This window comes from Nanorana parkeri, unplaced genomic scaffold (genome assembly GCF_000935625.1).
Source record: "Nanorana parkeri isolate BGI_ZX_2015 unplaced genomic scaffold, ASM93562v1 scaffold14, whole genome shotgun sequence".
In the NCBI taxonomy this organism is placed as follows: Eukaryota; Metazoa; Chordata; class Amphibia; order Anura; family Dicroglossidae; genus Nanorana; species Nanorana parkeri.
Window position 1 is genome coordinate 2,812,670 of NW_017306282.1, and position 22,109 is coordinate 2,834,778.

Below are 22,109 nucleotides of genomic sequence, written 5' to 3' on the forward strand. Positions count from 1 at the left end.
CCAGGGGCAAGTCAAAGATCGTTACACAGATCAGCAACAAGAATGGCAGCTTCAAAAGCAACCAGGAGCTCGGCGGCTAGCTTGGAAATTGTTGCTTGGGCAGCAAGCTGCGAGCTGCACTGAGTTTAAATAGAGTGAGCAAGAGGGAGGAACCACTGGATTGGCCACAAGCTGACAGCACTTGATTGGCTGTGAAGCTGCATAAGAATCAGCAAGTGAGATCGGGCAATATCTAAAGCTGCCAGATTAGTGCAAAAGCAAGGTACAAGAGCACATGTAGTGGAACTACAAGCAACAGAACAGCTAACTGCAGATCTGTGACACACGTTAGTAGAACTACAAGTAACAGATCAGCTGCAATGCTGATCTGTGACAGTACTGACAACTAGACATGTGCGTTTCGTACCGAATCGAAATTCTGACGAATTTTCGGAAATTCGGACATTCGGATGTATCCGAATTCCAAATTACAGATATAACAAATCCGAATTTCCGTTTCCGAAATTCGGTAGCGGTAGTTCGTTCGAACGTTCGTTTAGTTTTCGTTCCTTTTTAAGTACCTTACGTTTCGTTTCGTTCGTTGAAGAAAAACATTTTCCCCCTCAAATGTCACTTTGCTGCAAACGAATGAACGAAACGAATAAGAAACGAAAACGAAAAGAACGTTCGAACGAACTGCCGCTACCGAATTTCGTCCTTATCTGAATTTCGAATCCGAATTGACTTTCACACCCGAATCCCGAAAAACGAAATAACACAAATCCGAATTTAAAACGAAACTAAACACATTTTTTGGCAGTGCACATGTCTACTGACAACTTCTATCACTGACTATATTCTATTTGTCGCAATCACTTTTGGAAACTGGAGACAGAATATTGTCATGACCTAACCACAAAGAACACCTACCAGCAATTTAAAATCTTAAATCAGGCAGTTTTAAGCGTAACTTTTTCTTTGGAAAACATCCCTCCACAATAAGGATCATTGGTTCTTGTTCTTGAAGTATTTTTGGTGTACCATGTTGACTTGAAATTATTCATTTATTTATATCTGTAACACTTTAAAAAAAAGTAGGTAATCTGAGTGATCTTATCCATTCCTGCAAGGTGGCAAATAAGTCCATTTTCCTTTTTAATAGGAAATTGATATATACACAGTGAAGCCGGAGGAACTGGCATTTACTGCAGCTTTCTGTCTACAAGTACAGCGGAATGATTACATCCACGCTCTTGTCACCTATTTCAGCATTGAGTTTACAAAATGCCACAAGAAGACTGGATTTTCTACAGGTACAGTTTTTTTTCTAACTTTATGCTTAAAGCAATCCTCTGCTCATATCATTAAATGCCAACCACTGCCCCAATGGTAATGATTGTATATATTGCTAGTACCCTGAAGATAGCTTTAATAATCTTATTACATTCCTGATGCATTAAAACTAAATATGTTCAAATTCCTACAGTTCATTCTTTTTAGAAAGCAGACACATCCTGAGTAGAAAAGCCTGTCGACTGCCAGCATGCTGAAGAGAAGGACCCCTGCTCTCTGTCTCTCTGGAGGCAGTGATCTGTCTTCGGGCACTTCATGATGGGCCCGACCTATTGCTCACCAACCAGCAAAACTCCTGCTGTCTGCTGATTGGAGAGCTCTGGCATTTACTCAGTGCTCTGTGCCCCAATAGCTTATTTGTAGTGGAAAGGTGACACTATGGGTCTAACTGACCCCTAATGTCCCCTTAAAGAGAACCCTTTCACCACTAATATGCTATCACATAGGGGGCTTGTAATCCCCCTATATGATAGCAATTAAGTAAAGTAAAAGAAAAAAAAGGTTAAAAAAATAAATAAGAATAAATCAAATAAATGTAAAAAGATTTTTTTTTAAAGTCCCCGCCCCCGCAAGCTTATGTTTAATGTAAACACGCGTCCGGTGTTCCTAGGTACGAAAACAACGATCCCGCTGCACATGTTAGGTATCGCTGCATGCGCCAGAGTGAGAGCAATCATTCTAGTGCCAATATTCATGGGTATCTCTAAACTAATCGCCTGTATGGGCTTTTAAAATGTCGCCTATGGACAATTTGAGGTACCGTATTTTGATGCCGTTTCACGGACACATGGAATTTTTAACCTGGGCATGTTGGGTATTTATTTACTCATCATAACCTCATCTTTTATAGGCTACAAAAATGGGTATTATATTGTGTTTTTGGGCACTAAAATTAACTTAAGTGCATTTTTTACATATTATTAGGTTTGATAAAGAGTTGCGCCAATATTGTGCAACATAAAAATTTGCAACTGCCACCATTTTATTCTAAAGGTTTTTGCTTTCAGAAATCATATAATATTTGGGAGTTTTAAGTAATTTTCAGGGCTACAACGTGTATTATAACATACACTTTGACAACGAAAAGTTAAAGGAGAACTATTGGGAGAGTAAAATGTACTCCTCCCAGCAGTTTAGTAGTATAGCTCGAGAACTGAATGATCACAAAGCACTGATTGCTCAGCTCACGGCTTCTCCCTGCAGAGAACGGTGACCGTCATTCACCACTCCCCGCAGGGATTCCCCACTGCCCTCTTTCTGTTCCTCTAGTGGTTATTGGAGGGACAGACAAGGGAAGGGGCGGGCACAGCTGGGTCTGGCTGAGCCAGCTGTCAATTTAGGTAGTGGGGTGGATCCCGACAATATTGTTGGGAATTTTCCCAGCTGCAGCACAACTCTGTGCTGTCAGCATATAGCGGGCAGTAGCCTGTTATAAGCTGACTTTGGGTCACAGGAGGACATTAGTAAATGTCCTCCTGTGACACAAAACAGAACTAAAGCCAAAATAAGGTTTGGCAATAGTTCTCTTTTAAGTTCCAATGAAAACCTGAGAGAGAGGTTTATTCCTCACCACTCCATCCAAGACAAAAAGGTTTTGGTTTTTGATACACTTTAAGTTGGGGAAGACAAGAAAGGATTACTGTGTATGAAAGTAAAGTAATCTTTTATGTTGAAATGGCATATTATTTAACCACCTCAGGGCCGGCCGTTGTAAAAAAACGGCCGGCCGAGAGGTCTCTAGATCCGAGAGGGCGTCTTTAGACGTCCGCTCAGACACGCCCCCTCACGCGCGCTGCTCCGTGGTCCCCCCTGCAGTTGTCCCGCTGATCCCGGGCTCCGCTGTGCCCGGTGCGAGCCCGGGATCAGCATGTCGCCTGTGTCACAGGGGATCAGAGAGAGCTCGGTACACGAGCTCCCTCCGGTCCCCTCTCCTCTGCAAGAATGCGGAAGTGTTGTATAATACATCACTTCCGCATTCTTGTGTCACTCTCCAGCTTCAGAAGCTGGAAAGAAGCTGATGGAGCAGATCTCTGCTTCATCAGCTTCTTTTGGGGGGTCCTAGGTGACATTAGGGGTCTTGGAGACCCCTGATGTCTCCATAAAGAGGACCTGTCACATATTTTGCTATCACATAAGGGGGTTTTATTAGCCCCCGTATGTGATAGCAATAAAGTTTAGTGGAAAAAAAAAAGGGAAAAAAAATTTAAGTCCCCCCCAAATTTAAAGTTACACATAAAAAAGAATAAAAAAACAAAAATATTTTTTAAAGTCCCCACCCATACATACACGCATGCAAACATGCGTCGGGGGCGCATACGTGCAAAAAAGACGATTGCGCCCATTACGCCGCACATGTTACATATCGCCACGAACGTCGGAGTGAGAGCAATAAGTCTAGGGCCATCAATCACTGATAACACTAAACTGATGAGCGGTAAAAGCTTTTAAAGCGTCACCTATGGCCAATTTTGGGTATGGCAGTTTTTTGCGATTTCGCGGGTGCGCGCAATTTTAAAGCTTGACATGTTTGGTGTCTATTTACCCGACGTGACCCGATCTTTTATATTTTACCAAAAAACTGGGTAGTAATAATAAATGTTTCCTAACATAATGTAAAAAAAACGTTTTTTTTTCAAAATTTCTGTAATTCTTCCTTTATTATAGTAAAAAATAAAAACCCCAGTGGTGATTAAATACCACCAAAATAAAGCTCTATCTGTCCCCAAAAAATGGTATAAAATTAATTTCAGTACAGCGTTGCATGACGGAATAAACGTCAGTCAAAGTACCGCAGCGCTGAATACTGAAAAATGGCCTGGCCAGGAAGGGGGTCTAAACACCTGGTCTTGAAGTGGTTGAAGATATCCAGGCTTACAATGTATGAAGAAAACCACTAAATGTAAAATAGTCATTGCAGCCAACCAGACACCATCTTGTTCTAGTTTTTGTTTTCTAGGACTGGCTGCACTTGGTAATTATCTCATTGCTCCTTTTGTTAATTATTGAATAAGCCCGAGTGTTTTAAAGCCATCATAATGCAAAGTGTTCTTTAGATTATAGTGGGCTGCTATTAAATTGTATAGAACTCTTTTCTAACAGTTAAAGGAGAACTATGGGGTCAGGGCTTTTCCCCATAGTTCTCCTAAGGGTAACGGGAGGACACAAACTAGCGTCCTCCCGTCACCCTAAGCTCAGTATACCGCAAGCTTCAGCTGTAGCCAGCTGTACCCGCCCCCTCCCCCGTCTGTTCCGCCAGTCAGCGCTGGAGGATCGGAGCGGGGGGGGGGAATCCAGTCCCCCCCCTGTCACGGCTCTCTGCCGTGACAAGATCGAGATGTGAGCGAACGCCAGTATGTGTTCGCTCACTTCCCAATTTACTGAGCCGACCTGTGACACTTTCATTGTCACAGGTCATCTACCACTATGAGGATGAGGATGGGTGAAAAGCACTCACCTCATAGTTCTCCTTTAACACCTGTAGTACAGTGAGTTGAATGTGACGGTACTCTTACATTTTCGTCGTCTCCCTAAGGACAATCGATGCATTATATCAGCCTGTGCCATTCACTACTCCCACTCTTTTAAATTTAGTCTTTAATGGCATGACTAATGCCTCCAACATTGTGTGAGCGTCTAATGATAAGTAATTGCCTTATTCAATGATCCCTGCCAAAAAAATATAAATTCCAGCTATGCGTTATTTTTCTTTGTGTTCCATTTTTATGTTTTCATAAAGCTGGGCTGTAATCTTTCTGTGCCATGAAAAAGTACACATCATGAGAACAGAAGGCTGAAGCTATAATTTTAATGTCAGCTAAAATGCACTTAAAGAAACTTTATTTCATTTTTTGTGAAAAGGTATCAAATATCAGCTGTTTACCTTTTACTTTTTATTTGATCTACTCTCCTGTCAAAATTGAAAATTAGACTTTGAGATGCACACAAAGAGCACAGCTAACCTGCTGAGTAGTTCAGTTTTCCATCCAGACATTGCTGTACTTCACTCATCCACCCCACTGCTACCTGCCTGTAAAATGGTGAGTCTGGAACACATCATGCTTTCTCAAATGTGAGGAAGAGTGAAAGGCGCTGTGATCTTTGGTTGTAAACTTCCTGTGGACCCGATAAAGGGTAGGAGGGGGCCCTGGAGAAGTCGATTATAACAGAAAAACTGAGGTGCCATCAAACAAAGAAGAGTCCAAAGCAGTAGAAGGGCACGTGCGGACTGCTTCATTTGCCCTTGTATTTGTGGTCACTGTCATTGTAACTTTCCCTTCGCCAAGGAATTCCCCTTTTGAATTACACCTGAAGCCCTGAGTTCAGCTTTAATAAATGTGCCCAATAGAGGCACAGACAGCAACAAAAACATGACATGTGTTTAACCCTTCCCCTCTATGTACAAAACTTTTTAAAAAAAGTTGGGATGAATTTGGGCTTTAATTGGTCTCAAAAGCCCATTTAAACTAGCTTATATGGTAAATTGGGTGAGCAATGTCTACATTTGATATAGTCTGTCTGTTGGTTAAACATGAAAAGATTGTGTGCTAAATAATTAAAACAGCTGATTATAGCAGCACAGTGTATAAATACACTTACAGACTTGCATTCTACGGGGAGTTTCCTTTTGATCCTCGGCCCTAGTTTGGCTCAGATCTAAAGCCAAACGGTTGTATTTCAAATAGGTTGTCAGCTGGTTTATTATTAGATCTGAATCTGAAGATATTACATTCATTTTTTTTTTAATATGTATCTATGTATTTTTGGATACATATATTTGTTTTACGCAGCTCTTCAAGTGTGGAAAGAAATGCTAACCGCAATTTTTGAACCTACATTCCCATCCTAAAAGAATTTCTTTCTTTAAGTGGAGTGGGACAGGGTTCTATCCTCTGTTGGATATTGATTGCTTTCCTAAACCACTGTGACGGTATCTTTGCAGTTCTTCTTCGCAGCTGTGACGGGGAAGCTACCATTGGCTTGGGCCTGACTGTCAAGGAAACAGAAACCAGACAGAAACTTAATGTGCAGGTTAAAAATAAAAGGAGTTTATTGAAAATAATCATAAACAAAAATGGCACACAATGGCAAAAAAAAATAATGAAAGTCAAGGACCTCGTTAATGCCAGGCCAGAGGTCAGATGCCAAGTGGGGTAGTCAGCCGAACCAGGCCAAGGGACATTGAGAGCATGATGAATGGAAACAATAGCAGGAGTCAGAAACCAGGAGATCAGTCAGGCAGAGCCAGGGTCAAACATGGAGAAGAGGAACAACAGCATAGCACTTGGTAGATCTGAACACACGCAAGGGCGGAGACTAAATGAACAAGCTGAGGGTTAAATTGTGAACTGGTGTTTCCATTATCACTCTGAGACACGAAGTTGCTAGAGGTTTGCCAGTAGTTGCAGATGATGTTTACAGGTCTGGTCATTAGAGGGCCCCAAAGAGGAGAGCAGTGTCAAACACACTGCACAGAAGACAGGCCGCAGCTCAACTGGACAAGGAAGGGTAAGAAACCATGATACTGACTGGGACCAGGTTTCCACCCCTATTACATCTTTTATCTTTGTCTGAATCTACATTGGGGAGATCACTTCACAGGCTTGTGACAATGATGACTTTGTTGCACAGCCAGCTGTGGCAGACCAAGCTTGGCTTTTCACCAAAGCTACCATTGTCACAAGCCTGAGAAGTGTTGGTGGAGTGGTGGACCCTGGTCGGTCTATATAGGTGTTGTGGACAGGGCCGTCCCTTTGATGAGGCAGCATGAGGCTGTTGGCTCAGTCTACATCTCTTTAGGTCATGTGGCTGGGCGGCAGGAAGAGTGGCATGGCCGCTCTTCCTGCCGCCCATGTTTGCAGTATGCTTGCCACCCCCTCTCTGCACAGAGCGTCTTAGGTTGCTAAGAGCCAGATGGGGAGAGGTTTTTTTTGCTTTTCGCAAACTAAGGTCACTGGTTGCCACGAGCTGGATGGGAAGCCGGCCAGAGCATCCCAGGTTGCTTAGAGCTGGACGGGGAGATGCAGATCTCTTACACATCTTTCCATCTGGCTCTTAACGGTATCACTTTCCACCAGCACACACACCCCACCTGCTACTGATTGCGTGAACCACCAGCACACCCCCACCCCCACGTATCAGGCAGCAAAAAGGCTAGGGATACTCCTGGTTGTAGATTTCACACAGATGCAGCTCTCTACAGAATGATGGGCATGGATGGATCCTTGGATCAACATTCATAAAGATAGTGGAAAGAAGAGAGCATCAGAGATTGCGAAAGGTCCGGGGCATCCTTGGGCACTCCAAGGACAAGAGCAATGCGACCCCATATCGCGCCATTGCCAGTGAGTGGGGCCTTTACTGTGCTATAATGTGTAATATGCTTTAATACAACCTGAGCAGAATCACTGTCCTTATACCCAGGGGCATCCCTAGCCTTTTCCCCACCTGAGGCATTGGGGGAGGGGGCGGTGGTGGTGATGGTGCCTGCTAACCGGGGATTGCATTATACTGGTCAGAACATTCCGCTCAGCTCCTGGTAAATAGTGACGTCATTGGTTGCCAGGAGCTGAGCAAGAGTGTCCCAGGTTAATAACAGCTGGGTTATTAACCTGGGACACTCTTGCTGGGTTATCCCACCTAGCTCTTAGCAACCTCGGACACTCTGCCTTGAAAGAGGGCGGCAGGCACACTGCAAATACTGCCCCCCAAGATGACACCAATAGATGCCTCCTAGGGAAATGGCCTCATTATAGGGACAGCCCTGGTTATACCCACAAAATGTGCTTTAACCATCTCAGGAACGGAGCGTTTTTTTCATTTTGCACACACGTTTTAAAATATAATTTTTTTAATAACATTATATATTTTATATAAGCAGAGGTGAAAACATTATATATTTTATATAAGCAGAGGTGAAAACATTATATATTTTATATAAGCAGAGGAGAAAATGGTGGCTGCATATTTGCCCAAATGTTCATCAAATGTTGAGTAAAAAATACACTAAAATGAATTTTAGTGCACACATACAAAATACAATAGATACAAAACCTGTCAAGCCAGAGGCGTAACTAGGAACCTCAGGGCCCCGATGCAAGAAGCCATGAAGCCCCATCCCCCTCGGCACGCTGTGGAGCACTGGCCTGCTCGGAGCTGTAGTCCCAGGAGGCAATGTCGAGGGCCTCGCCGGTAACTGGGCTGGGCCCTCTTCTTCCTTTCCAGGCCCCTGGGGGTATAACAATGAAGGCATGCTGGGACTTATAGTTCAACTACAACCAACATGCCTTCATTGTCCCTATTCACCCCTCCACATCAACCAGGGATCTACAAGTCCCATCGTGCCCTCATTGTCCTTTTACACCCCCACATATAAATCACCCAGGGAACTACAAGTTCCAGCATGCAAGCCCCCTGCAGTAGTTCACTGGGTGATTTGTGAGAGGTGTACAGGGACAGTGAGTGCATGCTGGGACTTGTAGTCCCCTGTATGACTAGAAGGCTGTTTTAATGAATTCCTCATGAAAATACTAGTAATACAATGGCATTATAGTGCAGTAAATTTCAAGTTCAACTATGTTCTATTCTATGTTTCTATAAAGACATTGTATTACTAGTACTTTCATGAGGACAGTAATTAAAACAGCCTTCTATCATACATGGAACTGTATGTAGTTTTGTAGTGCTGACTTGTAAAAATTGTACTTTGTTTCATCTTCAAAAACTACTGTCCGCTGTGTCTACATTTGATATAGTCTGTCTGTTGGTTAAACATGAAAAGATTGTGTGCTAAATAATTAAAACAGCTGATTATAGCAGCACAGTGTATAAATACACTTACAGACTTGCATTCTACGGGGAGTTTCCTTTTGATCCTCGGCCCTAGTTTGGCTCAGATCTAAAGCCAAACGGTTGTATTTCAAATAGGTTGTCAGCTGGTTTATTATTAGATCTGAATCTGAAGATATTACATTCATTTTTTTTTTTAATATGTATCTATGTATTTTTGGATACATATATTTGTTTTACGCAGCTCTTCAAGTGTGGAAAGAAATGCTAACCGCAATTTTTGAACCTACATTCCCATCCTAAAAGAATTTCTTTCTTTAAGTGGAGTGGGACAGGGTTCTATCCTCTGTTGGATATTGATTGCTTTCCTAAACCACTGTGACGGTATCTTTGCAGTTCTTCTTCGCAGCTGTGACGGGGAAGCTACCATTGGCTTGGGCCTGACTGTCAAGGAAACAGAAACCAGACAGAAACTTAATGTGCAGGTTAAAAATAAAAGGAGTTTATTGAAAATAATCATAAACAAAAATGGCACACAATGGCAAAAAAAAATAATGAAAGTCAAGGACCTCGTTAATGCCAGGCCAGAGGTCAGATGCCAAGTGGGGTAGTCAGCCGAACCAGGCCAAGGGACATTGAGAGCATGATGAATGGAAACAATAGCAGGAGTCAGAAACCAGGAGATCAGTCAGGCAGAGCCAGGGTCAAACATGGAGAAGAGGAACAACAGCATAGCACTTGGTAGATCTGAACACACGCAAGGGCGGAGACTAAATGAACAAGCTGAGGGTTAAATTGTGAACTGGTGTTTCCATTATCACTCTGAGACACGAAGTTGCTAGAGGTTTGCCAGTAGTTGCAGATGATGTTTACAGGTCTGGTCATTAGAGGGCCCCAAAGAGGAGAGCAGTGTCAAACACACTGCACAGAAGACAGGCCGCAGCTCAACTGGACAAGGAAGGGTAAGAAACCATGATACTGACTGGGACCAGGTTTCCACCCCTATTACATCTTTTATCTTTGTCTGAATCTACATTGGGGAGATCACTTCACAGGCTTGTGACAATGATGACTTTGTTGCACAGCCAGCTGTGGCAGACCAAGCTTGGCTTTTCACCAAAGCTACCATTGTCACAAGCCTGAGAAGTGTTGGTGGAGTGGTGGACCCTGGTCGGTCTATATAGGTGTTGTGGACAGGGCCGTCCCTTTGATGAGGCAGCATGAGGCTGTTGGCTCAGTCTACATCTCTTTAGGTCATGTGGCTGGGCGGCAGGAAGAGTGGCATGGCCGCTCTTCCTGCCGCCCATGTTTGCAGTATGCTTGCCACCCCCTCTCTGCACAGAGCGTCTTAGGTTGCTAAGAGCCAGATGGGGAGAGGTTTTTTTTGCTTTTCGCAAACTAAGGTCACTGGTTGCCACGAGCTGGATGGGAAGCCGGCCAGAGCATCCCAGGTTGCTTAGAGCTGGACGGGGAGATGCAGATCTCTTACACATCTTTCCATCTGGCTCTTAACGGTATCACTTTCCACCAGCACACACACCCCACCTGCTACTGATTGCGTGAACCACCAGCACACCCCCACCCCCACGTATCAGGCAGCAAAAAGGCTAGGGATACTCCTGGTTGTAGATTTCACACAGATGCAGCTCTCTACAGAATGATGGGCATGGATGGATCCTTGGATCAACATTCATAAAGATAGTGGAAAGAAGAGAGCATCAGAGATTGCGAAAGGTCCGGGGCATCCTTGGGCACTCCAAGGACAAGAGCAATGCGACCCCATATCGCGCCATTGCCAGTGAGTGGGGCCTTTACTGTGCTATAATGTGTAATATGCTTTAATACAACCTGAGCAGAATCACTGTCCTTATACCCAGGGGCATCCCTAGCCTTTTCCCCACCTGAGGCATTGGGGGAGGGGGCGGTGGTGGTGATGGTGCCTGCTAACCGGGGATTGCATTATACTGGTCAGAACATTCCGCTCAGCTCCTGGTAAATAGTGACGTCATTGGTTGCCAGGAGCTGAGCAAGAGTGTCCCAGGTTAATAACAGCTGGGTTATTAACCTGGGACACTCTTGCTGGGTTATCCCACCTAGCTCTTAGCAACCTCGGACACTCTGCCTTGAAAGAGGGCGGCAGGCACACTGCAAATACTGCCCCCCAAGATGACACCAATAGATGCCTCCTAGGGAAATGGCCTCATTATAGGGACAGCCCTGGTTATACCCACAAAATGTGCTTTAACCATCTCAGGAACGGAGCGTTTTTTTCATTTTGCACACACGTTTTAAAATATAATTTTTTTAATAACATTATATATTTTATATAAGCAGAGGTGAAAACATTATATATTTTATATAAGCAGAGGAGAAAATGGTGGCTGCATATTTGCCCAAATGTTCATCAAATGTTGAGTAAAAAATACACTAAAATGAATTTTAGTGCACACATACAAAATACAATAGATACAAAACCTGTCAAGCCAGAGGCGTAACTAGGAACCTCAGGGCCCCGATGCAAGAAGCCATGAAGCCCCATCCCCCTCGGCACGCTGTGGAGCACTGGCCTGCTCGGAGCTGTAGTCCCAGGAGGCAATGTCGAGGGCCTCGCCGGTAACTGGGCTGGGCCCTCTTCTTCCTTTCCAGGCCCCTGGGGGTATAACAATGAAGGCATGCTGGGACTTATAGTTCAACTACAACCAACATGCCTTCATTGTCCCTATTCACCCCTCCACATCAACCAGGGATCTACAAGTCCCATCGTGCCCTCATTGTCCTTTTACACCCCCACATATAAATCACCCAGGGAACTACAAGTTCCAGCATGCAAGCCCCCTGCAGTAGTTCACTGGGTGATTTGTGAGAGGTGTACAGGGACAGTGAGTGCATGCTGGGACTTGTAGTCCCCTGTATGACTAGAAGGCTGTTTTAATGAATTCCTCATGAAAATACTAGTAATACAATGGCATTATAGTGCAGTAAATTTCAAGTTCAACTATGTTCTATTCTATGTTTCTATAAAGACATTGTATTACTAGTACTTTCATGAGGACAGTAATTAAAACAGCCTTCTATCATACATGGAACTGTATGTAGTTTTGTAGTGCTGACTTGTAGTTTTCTAGTAATACAATGTCATTATAGAGCATGGAATAGAATATAGTCAGTTCCAAATTCAGCCATGTTCTGTTCCATGTCCTATAATGGAAAGCACTTACCTCACATGTCACGGTCCTCTCAGCTGAAGGAAACTCAAGTAGGCTGTAAAAAAAAACAAAAAAAAACACAAACTACCGTGGGGGACAGCGGCCAGGAACATCCAGACTGGGCTCACTTTACTATCAGGATGGCTGCTGCTGGGTGCTAGCGGCCGTGTTCACGGCCGGCCCGCCCGCATCACTGCTATCGACCGGTGCAACCCCCTCCTGCTCGTCCGTCTGCCTTTGCCGCTCTATCGGGCCCCCCGCTTGTTACTCCACTGCCACGGTCTGGGCCCTTCTTCCTTCCTGGGCCCCTCCCCCCCGAGTGGCGGAACGCCAGGGCCCGGTCGCGCCGGCGACCACTGCGACCCTGGTAGTTCCGCCACTGTGTCAAGCCTTAAAATTGTGCACGCCCATCCAATGGTGAAAAGCAATGGCACTCAAAATTGTCCATAGGTGACCCTTTAATCAGTGCTCATCAGTTTAGAGTTAACACGGAATTATGGCCCTAGAATAATTGCTCTCACTCCGACTTTTGCATCATTACCAAACCTAACGTGTGGCGCAATCGCTGTTTACATGCCCTACGTGCTTGTTTGCATTGGGGGCATTGGGGTTCCTTTTAATTTTTTATTTTATTTAGTATTCTTTATTCTTTTGACATTTTTGTACTTGACTTTATTGCTATCACAAACGAGCTAACAAGCAGATTAGTAGATTGCACCATGACAACGTTGGATTCGCTAGATGTGTGAGTATGTATTTTGGGGAACACCCACCAAATAAGTAAAAAGGGGTTAAAAAATAAGGTGGGGGGGATTTCCTCTTTTAAGCCCTCCTGTTAGTGTTATAGTTGATCTCACTTATTGTCATTGTCACAAACATGGGATTCCAAATGAAGGCAACCCTATAAAACTGAAATGTTAGATTCAGATGGAGGTGAGTCAGGCTTGCTGACACATAGAAGATTATTCTCAGCTAAATCTACCAGTTACATTTCTAATAGAAAACTATATTACTAAGATGTACTTCAATTTCCATGCAAGTATGAGTGATTTAAATAAAGTAGCATTTCAATAATGTGATGGAAATGGTTTTCTAAAGATAGGCTTTGGGAAAAAAATGGTTTTCAGTTTCAATTTACTGTCTGTCACAGTATTAGGCCAGGAGGCAGACATGGATGTTTGGAAGCTTGTTTGCTGAGACCCCTGTCAATGTGTCTTTCACTAAAAAGAAAATTACATATTACAGCCTTCTAGAATACGGGATTATTGTAACATCCGGGGACCAAGAAAAAAAAAATGAATCCTGTGTAGAACCAGTCACGATTGGACTTTTGCAAGGATCTGAATATTCATGTTCTAACTGAACATGCCTATTTGTCTATTCTGTTATTAGGTTTTATTTACTTTGAGTCTGACGCTGGATCTTAAAGCCAAACTCCAAGATCCAGACTTCACCTCCACCCCTATTGTGATGATGTCATCTCTGCTCTCTACATTTATAATGTGTGATGGTGGCACCCAGGGGCAGGCTGTCCCTATAATGAGGCAGCCGGAAGAGCTACTGCCAGCACCCCTGGACCAGGCCACACCCACCCTGGAAACGCACATCCAACACCAGCACCCCACCCCAGCCTCCAGACATTAGCAAAGATCCTGGCCTCAGGCGGCGATTGGTGTAGGGACACTCCTGCCCAGAGGTGTTTTTACCAGGCGCACCTCTGGGTACCCAGGTTAAAATGTTGAGAAGCTGTTAGAATACCATGATTACTGGTGTAGACTAAATAAGCCTAAGAATAATACAATCTTTTTAACTGAAGAACAGTGAATTGGTCTGAAAACTGTAATGTCACATTATGAGACATGGCTGAAATAAAAAGCAAATGTATTATTGCTTAGAGAACAAAATAAATATTAATAGATACAAATTACACAATGTTTCAAAACTAGATTGTGCATACAATGCATCATCCCCATATCTCAATGGAGACCCGGGGCACTCAGAATAAGACTTGCGGCTTGTGCTCTGGGTGCCAGGGTCCTGGTGGTACCTTCTCAGGGGAAGGGGCCATGATGTCCTACACTCTTTGTTCAGTCTCCCAGCTTGAGTGACACTGGGAGGGTTATTTACAAAGGAGCTGCAGGATTAAGCCGAAGCATCGGCTAATCCTTTGGCTCACTTTGGCCGCCAGAGCCCTCCGGTTCAGCCGGTACCGGAGGACTGCTGTACGGGCTATTCACAATAGTTCGTACAGCAGCCGAAGGCAAGCGAACAGCTCAGCCGCGCCGTGCACATATGCTTAGGCTTGGGTGAGCCGTAGTCACAGCCAAAGTGAGGAGAACGATCTGCAGAAGCAAACCGTTTTCCCCGCAAATGACAACAACTGGGCGGAGCCAGCCATGATGTCATGGCTGGCTCCGCCCAGTTTTTCTCATTCAATGACAGCCCAGCGTCCTCAGGCTATTTGAATATGAGAATAGGGCAAAAAAGCAGCGAGTAAACTGGAGGTTAGGCTCAGCCGATCCAACATCTGGATCGGCTGAGTCTAACGGTCCCTTTGCTTCGGCTGAGCCGAACATGCTGAGCATGTTTGGCTGAACCAAAGCCACCTGAACCTAGCCGATGTACGACTGATTTTAGCTGATTCAGACGTACGCGGATGAAGTGAATAGTCAAACGGCATTCGGCTCACTTCACTTTGGCTTGGTTATTCACTCAGCTGCCTTCGGGAGCTTAGTAAATTAGCCCCTGGGTGTTATTCCATTTGGAAGACTGAGGACATCTTGTGGTGAAGTAGAGGTATTGCAAGGGACAGTGCTGGACTGAAGGAAAGTATTGCAGCCGGAGCTATTCTTTCTTTTTTCTTTTCTTTTCCAATGCCTCTAAGAAAAGTTAGACTTTTTATCAGTGATTCAACTTTTTTTTATTTTTCCACAGCCCCCGATGCTCCTTACACGCACTGGAAACAAACAGTCTTCTACCTGGAGGATTACCTAACAGTACGAAGGGGGGAAGAGCTATATGGAAGCATATCAATGAAACCAAACGCTAACAACATTGTAAGTCCTTTTTCAGTCTGCTTGTGTGTTTAATGTTCTGATGATCAATAGCGTTTGAGTAAGAAATAGGCATTTGTAGTCAATAAAACATACAAGGAACGATTGTATTTGAAGCACTCAGAGCAACCAATCAGAATACATCTCATATTTCTCTGACTGCAGTATAGGGGGTTGTAGTTAGGACTTTCCTATCACTTGCAGTACTGACAGGAAGTGGGGAAAAATCTCCCCAATAGGGATACAAAGAACAACACAAGCTGCTGGAGGCTTTACACTTCCTCTACTCTATCTAAAACTAAATAATATGTTTTAGATAGAGCTGGGCCTTAACTGTCTAGACAAGACAAGTGTAAATAAGAAGAAGCAGGCCCATTGATAAAGTCCAGGAACCCATGCCAATTTAAGATGCATTCTGATTGGCTGTTACAGGTTGCATTGTTGCACTTTGCTAACTCACCTTTGCTATAGTGAATAAACCCGCAGTGTGCATTTGAATTTCTGGTCCAAGTGCCCCCCTTTCCCCTCATCTTTACAGGAAGGTAGCACTTTAATGTATCACTGAATTACAGCTATTTCAAAGATTAAAGCAGAACTCCATCCAATAATAGCAAGACAAAAATGAATAGCTATTTAAAAGATAAATAACAAAACCTGCATTTCCTTCAATCTAGAAATATCCCCTGCAGTACTTTTTTGTGCCACTAGATGTCCTAAGTCTGATGGCAAGCATCATTCAACTGACCTCCTCTGAACCTAGGTCATCCTGGTCCTGGACAGTGAAAGGAGAAGCAGCACAGTGATAAGCTCATCTCTCTCTCTCAGCTTGTTTTATCCTCCTATCAGCATGCCTCTTGTCAGCGCATGAACTGATTGGCTGTGTGTGCTACTTCTTCCTCTCACACTCTGGCCCTTCTGTACTGCAAGAAGGTTTTACCAGGTCAAATTCAGGTACTTTTACTGCTTGCATTTAAAAAAAAATGTATCAATGTATTATTGATTACAGAGTTGCATTCATTTGTGTCTTTTATATTTTCCTAGAGATCAGCTTTTAAAGGAGAATTATGAAGTGAGCGATTTTCACTCAGCCTCATAATCTAAGTCCGACCTGTGACAATGAAACTGTCACAGGTCGGCTCAGTAGATCGGGAAGTGAGCTAACACATACCGTCGCTCGCTCACTTCTCGATCTATCCCTGCAGAGAGCCCTGACTGTCACTCACGGCTCCCTGCAGGGATTCCTCCCCTCCCCTGTCCGATCCTCCAGCGCTGACTGGCGAAACAGACGGGAGAGGGGGCGGGCACAGCTGGCTCTGCCGCTGTATAGGCAGAGCCAGCTATCAATACCGCAGCTGCGTGGATCCAGACAGAATTGTCGGGATCCGTCCCGGCTGCGGCATCTCAGTATACCGCGAGCTGTAGCTCGCGGTATACTGAGCTTTGGGTCACGGGAGAACGCTAGTTTGTGTTCTCCCATGACCCTTAGGAGAACTATGGGGAAAAGCCCTGACCCCATAGTTCTCCTTTAATGCAATCACATTCACAGGGAGGGGCTTATTTTTTCCTTTTGTGGTTATACATTGACTCCAGTTTTGTATACGCACTCAGGTGTCCTTTGTTTCCTCAGCACCCTATTTGTGTTCACAGTCTGATCCTCTTATGCAGATGAAGGCAGTGTCACCTGCCAAAGCTACATTATTCCTGATGTGTGCTGCTGATCAGTATGCAGGCTGCAGAAGGAGAACGACTGCTCGCTGCTGGCACTGCCACTCTCTCATGGTGCTTCATCCACAAATGATAACATACCTCATTTCTCATGCTGATATCCAACTAGAAGGAAATATGTTATTTTAAAAAACATTTATATTCTCTCCCTGTCAGATGAAAAACTCACTGCCTTGCACGCCTCTTGAGTCCAGGATTAAAGCTGAACTCCAGGCGAAATGCCAAACAAGACATTGAAATACATCTATGCAGGGGCATAACTATGAATCATGGGGCCCCATAGCAATTTTTAAAGGGGGCCCCCCCAGCTAGCTCTCTGCAGAAACTAGCTGCGTGTGTGACAATGCTGTACATGCCATTGTTCTTAACATTAAGTATGCTTAACTCAAGGAGAGGTAGCAAGAGAGCTGTCAGCATATTGAGTACATGACTGGGGAGCAGCGCTTTGGATAAAAATGATAGTTGTGGTAGTTACAATAATAATATTCATCATAATAATAACAACAACAACAATAATAATAGCTTATATTATGCTACTAATGCAGTTTCACACATTAACTCTATAACTCTTATACAAACTTTAGTACAAGGACAATACATCTACACGGCTAGATAAGCAAATCCTTCTTACTGTATAAGAGGGGGATCTATGACTAGTGACAATCCTGAGGTCTGACTTCAGCCCTACTATACTGGAAGCGTCACAGTTTTGACATTCTTAACAGCCAACCTATTGGGGTCCCCTCTAACCCCAGGCCCCATAGCAAATATGTGGGCTGCTCCGGCTATAATTATGCCACTGCTTTATGGCAACTGCTCTGCCTGCCAAAAGATTTGGGATCTCAACAGCACTGTAGCTCACGATATACTGAGCTTTGGGTCACGGGAGGATGTTAGAATATGTCCTCCCATGATCCTTAAGAGAACTATGGGGAAAAACACTTACCCCATAGTTCTCTTTTAAGCAATACAGCAGAGTTTGTGCTCACTCTGCTCTCCTGCTGTCAGCATGTTTCCTTCAGCACATGTGCAAGAATCCTCCCGGCTGTGTAGAGGGTAACAGAAACTATAATCAAGTTAGATACACCATTTAAATTAAAACACACAAAGACCTTTCAAATATAGTTTTTATATTTTAAAATTCAACTTTTAAAAATATTCTCCATCCTCTCTGGATCCCACGTGGGCACTCCTTTTTATGAAGTATGGCTGAGATCACCTTCTCACCATACCGCCATTCACTGTAAAGTATTAGACTTCGTATGGAGAATCGCACAATTTTTTTATTTTCATGATTGTTACTTAGGCCAGGTTCACACCTGGGCGATCCATGACCGCGCGGCAATCGTGCACAAACCGTGCGGATGGCTGCGCAGTCACGGAATCGCACACCACCACTGATCGCGCTGGTTGTGCCATCCTCTTCTAATGGCGCCCCAGTCGCGCCAGGCATTGTGCGGTTCCCTGACGTGAGTCCACCTGTGCAGTAGCGCAGGATCGCGGCTAAAAAAATGCGTGATGTGTGTCGCAAGAAAAGGTACATGTATAACCCCATTGAAATCAATGGGGCCAAGCGGCAACCCCTGTGTGCAACCGCACAGGATCGCGTAGTCCCGGGACACATGTCCCAGGATCGCCCAAGTCTGCACCTGGCCTAAAAACTAATTTACCTTCCCCTCTAGATCACGTCTTAGCATTATTCTTTCTTTTACCTTGTTCCTGGAACATCTTTTAATTCTCCTTGTGACATTTTCACCAGGCTTGTAGAAATTTTGCAGGGGCAGCTGCTGGGAGCTCAGTTTCTATTGATGTAGGCACACCCCCAGAGCTACATCTCCCAAGGGCATTTTCCCTACAAACAGTGTGTGGACAGTCTCTTAGGAGTCAAGGCAGCAGCATTGTTTTGCTTAGAAAGAATTCAATGTACTGTATACATGTATACACAGTGACAGCCCTGGTTTTAAGGGTTAAACAGTTAGCAATCAAATTCTATTAATTGTGGGCTCATCTTTAAGGCAGCTCTCAGGATGAATGTAACCAAGGAGGAGGTATAGAAAGAGGGAGGTTATTTAATCCAGCAGGAGAAAACTGGGCAGGGCTGACAACACTGGGTTTTCAGTGTAGCAGAGGCAGAGTTGTTGGGTCACTACAGTAAGAAAGAAGCATACTGGATTTCTGGCAGGATCAACACTTTTTTGGGGTAGTTTCAGCATTTCTTAAAGTATGAAACATGCACGCAGTGCAGAGATGTACTGCATATGTTTTTTTGCTACCCAGCATTATATAGTGTTACAACACTGTGCCTTGATTCTTGCCTCCTTCCCTCATTCTTGGGACAACTGACCTCTACAACCTCCTCAGTGACTCCTGTGGAAGATAAAGGGTTGACGCATCCTGCTAGCCTAACATATTTACCATTTGTTTCAGCGTGATCTGGATTTCACAGTAGAACTGGATTTCAAAGGCCAGCTGTGTGAAGCCTCAATATCTCACGACTACAAAATGCGTTAGGACAACGTCCCATTAACCCTCTACCTGCCATACTTGAAGCCACTGGGTTCTTCGGAAGCTGCACGGCGATGGGAAAGCGAGCCCGTAGCAACGAAGACTAACTGTGCTGGCAACGGAAAAGGGATGAAACAAAGCGAATCAAAAATAAATTTGACGTATTTAAGCTGTTGAAGGTAGCTAATAAATGAAATGAGCAACTATGTTGTGTTTACTGGTTAATTGTGATCTGAGATAGGAATTGTTGTTTTGGGAACTGAAAGTCTTTGATTTGTAAAGAAGATGCTTGAATTGCTTGTATTTTGGCAATAAATTGGTATACACTATAAGATGTGGAATCTTTCTGCTATGGATACAAAAACAAGTGTTGAAATCATTGTACAGCTTGACGTGTGCCGGGCAGATTCATTTTCTACTGGTAAGAAATGAAAAATGTGACCCCAAGTACCATGTTCTCTTTCAAAAAAACTCTTTGTAAATAAAGGATTCATGCATCAATTACTGTAACCATTTAAAGCCTGGATTGCAACGGCAGCAAAATCGTGGAATGTTAATATGGCATGAACGTCATAGAACATCACAATCTACATGTACAACTCTACAACTGTGAAATGTTGTGTACTAATATTTTGTATCTTTACATCCTCTTGTGTACTTTGCACATTTTCCAACCTTTTTTTAATCTGCTTTATTGATAAAAAGTCTTGTTACAGAGCTCTATAGCTTAAGCTGGGATTTACAAACATAAGTGGTCAGAGCAGTAAATCATCGCCCTTTTATCTTTGTCTATATGTACAACAATTAGCCATAACATTATAACCACTGTCAGGTGAAGTGAATGAATAACATTGATTACCTCCTTACAATGGTACCTGGAAGTGGGAGGGATATATTAAGCAGCAAGTGTGCATTTTGTCCTTGACGTTGATGTGTTGGAAGCAGAAAAAAATGGGCAATTGTAAGGATTTGAGCAAAGAAGATTCAATGATTCAATTACTTTCTTATTAAACTCAGAATAAATTTGTTTATACATTTAACATTAAATAATACAATTTAGTTAAAAAAGTTGATCAACAAAATAAGCACCTAGGGCAACAGTGGCAGTCCACAAGGTAAATTAATAACTTATTAATGCTTATGAACCAACAACTCGTATTTACTGAGATCTCCAGACAGTAGTCTGTTCAAATCGAGTATTAGCAACAAATATTTTACAAACAGGACAAATTCAACACAAAAGATAGAAGATACGTAATGGAGAAGGGATGTTTCCCATAACAACCAATCAGATTCAGCTTATTTTTCTCAATATAGTTTCAACTAATGTGCAAAAAAAAATCCCAATTTTCCTGTGACCTTTCCCTATAGTAAAACAGAAGGTTTTTTTAATCTAATTTAAGCAATGGTGGAACTCCCAATACCATGTTTTATTAGCAGTGTGTGATGTAGAAAAAGACCAATGCAAGGAATACAATGAACCCAAAACGAATTGCTGATTTTTAGGGACAAACTGCAATATCACTTTTCACCAGCAGGAGGCAGGGTTGCCAGTAAAACCTGGAAAAGATAGAAAATACAGGGTCTACTTATAAATCTTATGCCCAGCCATACACTGGTCAAATGCCGCTCACATGGCATTCCTGCCACTAGATGGAGCAGAAGAATTTCCTCTGCTCCCTAGCTCCACCCAGTGGTGGAAGAGCTGAGCGAGGGACATTCGCCCAGCATACGGCTGGGCAGAAGATTTATCAATAGACCCCTTAATTTAGGTAAAATGCAACAGCTACCTGCTGAATTATCTTTGTCAATTTTCAGTTTTCCAGGAACTCTCCTTTAAGAGAATGATAAAAAAAAAACATCAGTTTGGTTATTATGGGCATCGTCATCAGCCTTCCCCACATATATTATACACAGGCCCAAAACATTTATTACAAAACAGCAATGTTTTCAAGTGCAATGTCAAAAGACTATCATTCTTAATTGGTACAGGAGTGCAAAGAGAGCGGTAATAGTGTGCAAAGCCTTGTGTACTGTAGCAACCAACCATATTTCAGTTTACTGAAGTCGGATCAGTGAAAAATGAATTCTCATTTGCTTTGCAGTTTGCGTTTGGGTTACTTTGCAGTTGAACAAATGAAATCTAATTTTGCTCTCTGCAGCTGTTTATTCTTATCTGGATTTTTCTCCCCCATCACTATGTGTGCTTGTGGGAGCAAAGAGAAGTACTGTTGGAGCTTACACAGGTATGAGGAGTCTCTTCCAATATTACAGAGTTGAGTGCCTAAGCAACCAAGCACCAGAGCTGTCACATGAGAGGGGGGGGGGGGGGAACAAAGCCCAAAGGTTTCACCGGGGGGGGGGGGGGGGGGGCTGAGTCATATGCTCCCCCATACCTGGAAGTAACGGGTAGATATCTCTTTGCTTTTCAGGGTGAACAGAGTGGCAGAAGGTAGATGGGAAGGTAAAATAATTGAATACGGTGAATTACGTCATGCCTATA

The 22,109-nt window shown here is 43.5% G+C and overlaps 1 protein-coding gene across 2 annotated transcripts in view; it reads left to right on the forward strand.

Annotated features, from left to right (window-relative positions):
• Positions 1 to 19,896, forward strand: part of PRMT8 (protein arginine methyltransferase 8) — a 129,223-nt gene extending 109,327 nt beyond the window's left edge. For both annotated transcript variants that reach the window (XM_018557789.1, XM_018557782.1), the window contains exons 8-10: positions 1,142 to 1,292; positions 15,258 to 15,379; positions 19,529 to 19,896. In XM_018557789.1, the coding sequence (XP_018413291.1) occupies positions 1,142 to 1,292; positions 15,258 to 15,379; positions 19,529 to 19,612 (357 nt within the window). In that variant the 3' untranslated portion in view covers positions 19,613 to 19,896. The remainder of the gene's footprint in view (positions 1 to 1,141; positions 1,293 to 15,257; positions 15,380 to 19,528) is intronic.
• The last annotated feature ends 2,213 nt before the right edge of the window (positions 19,897 to 22,109 follow it).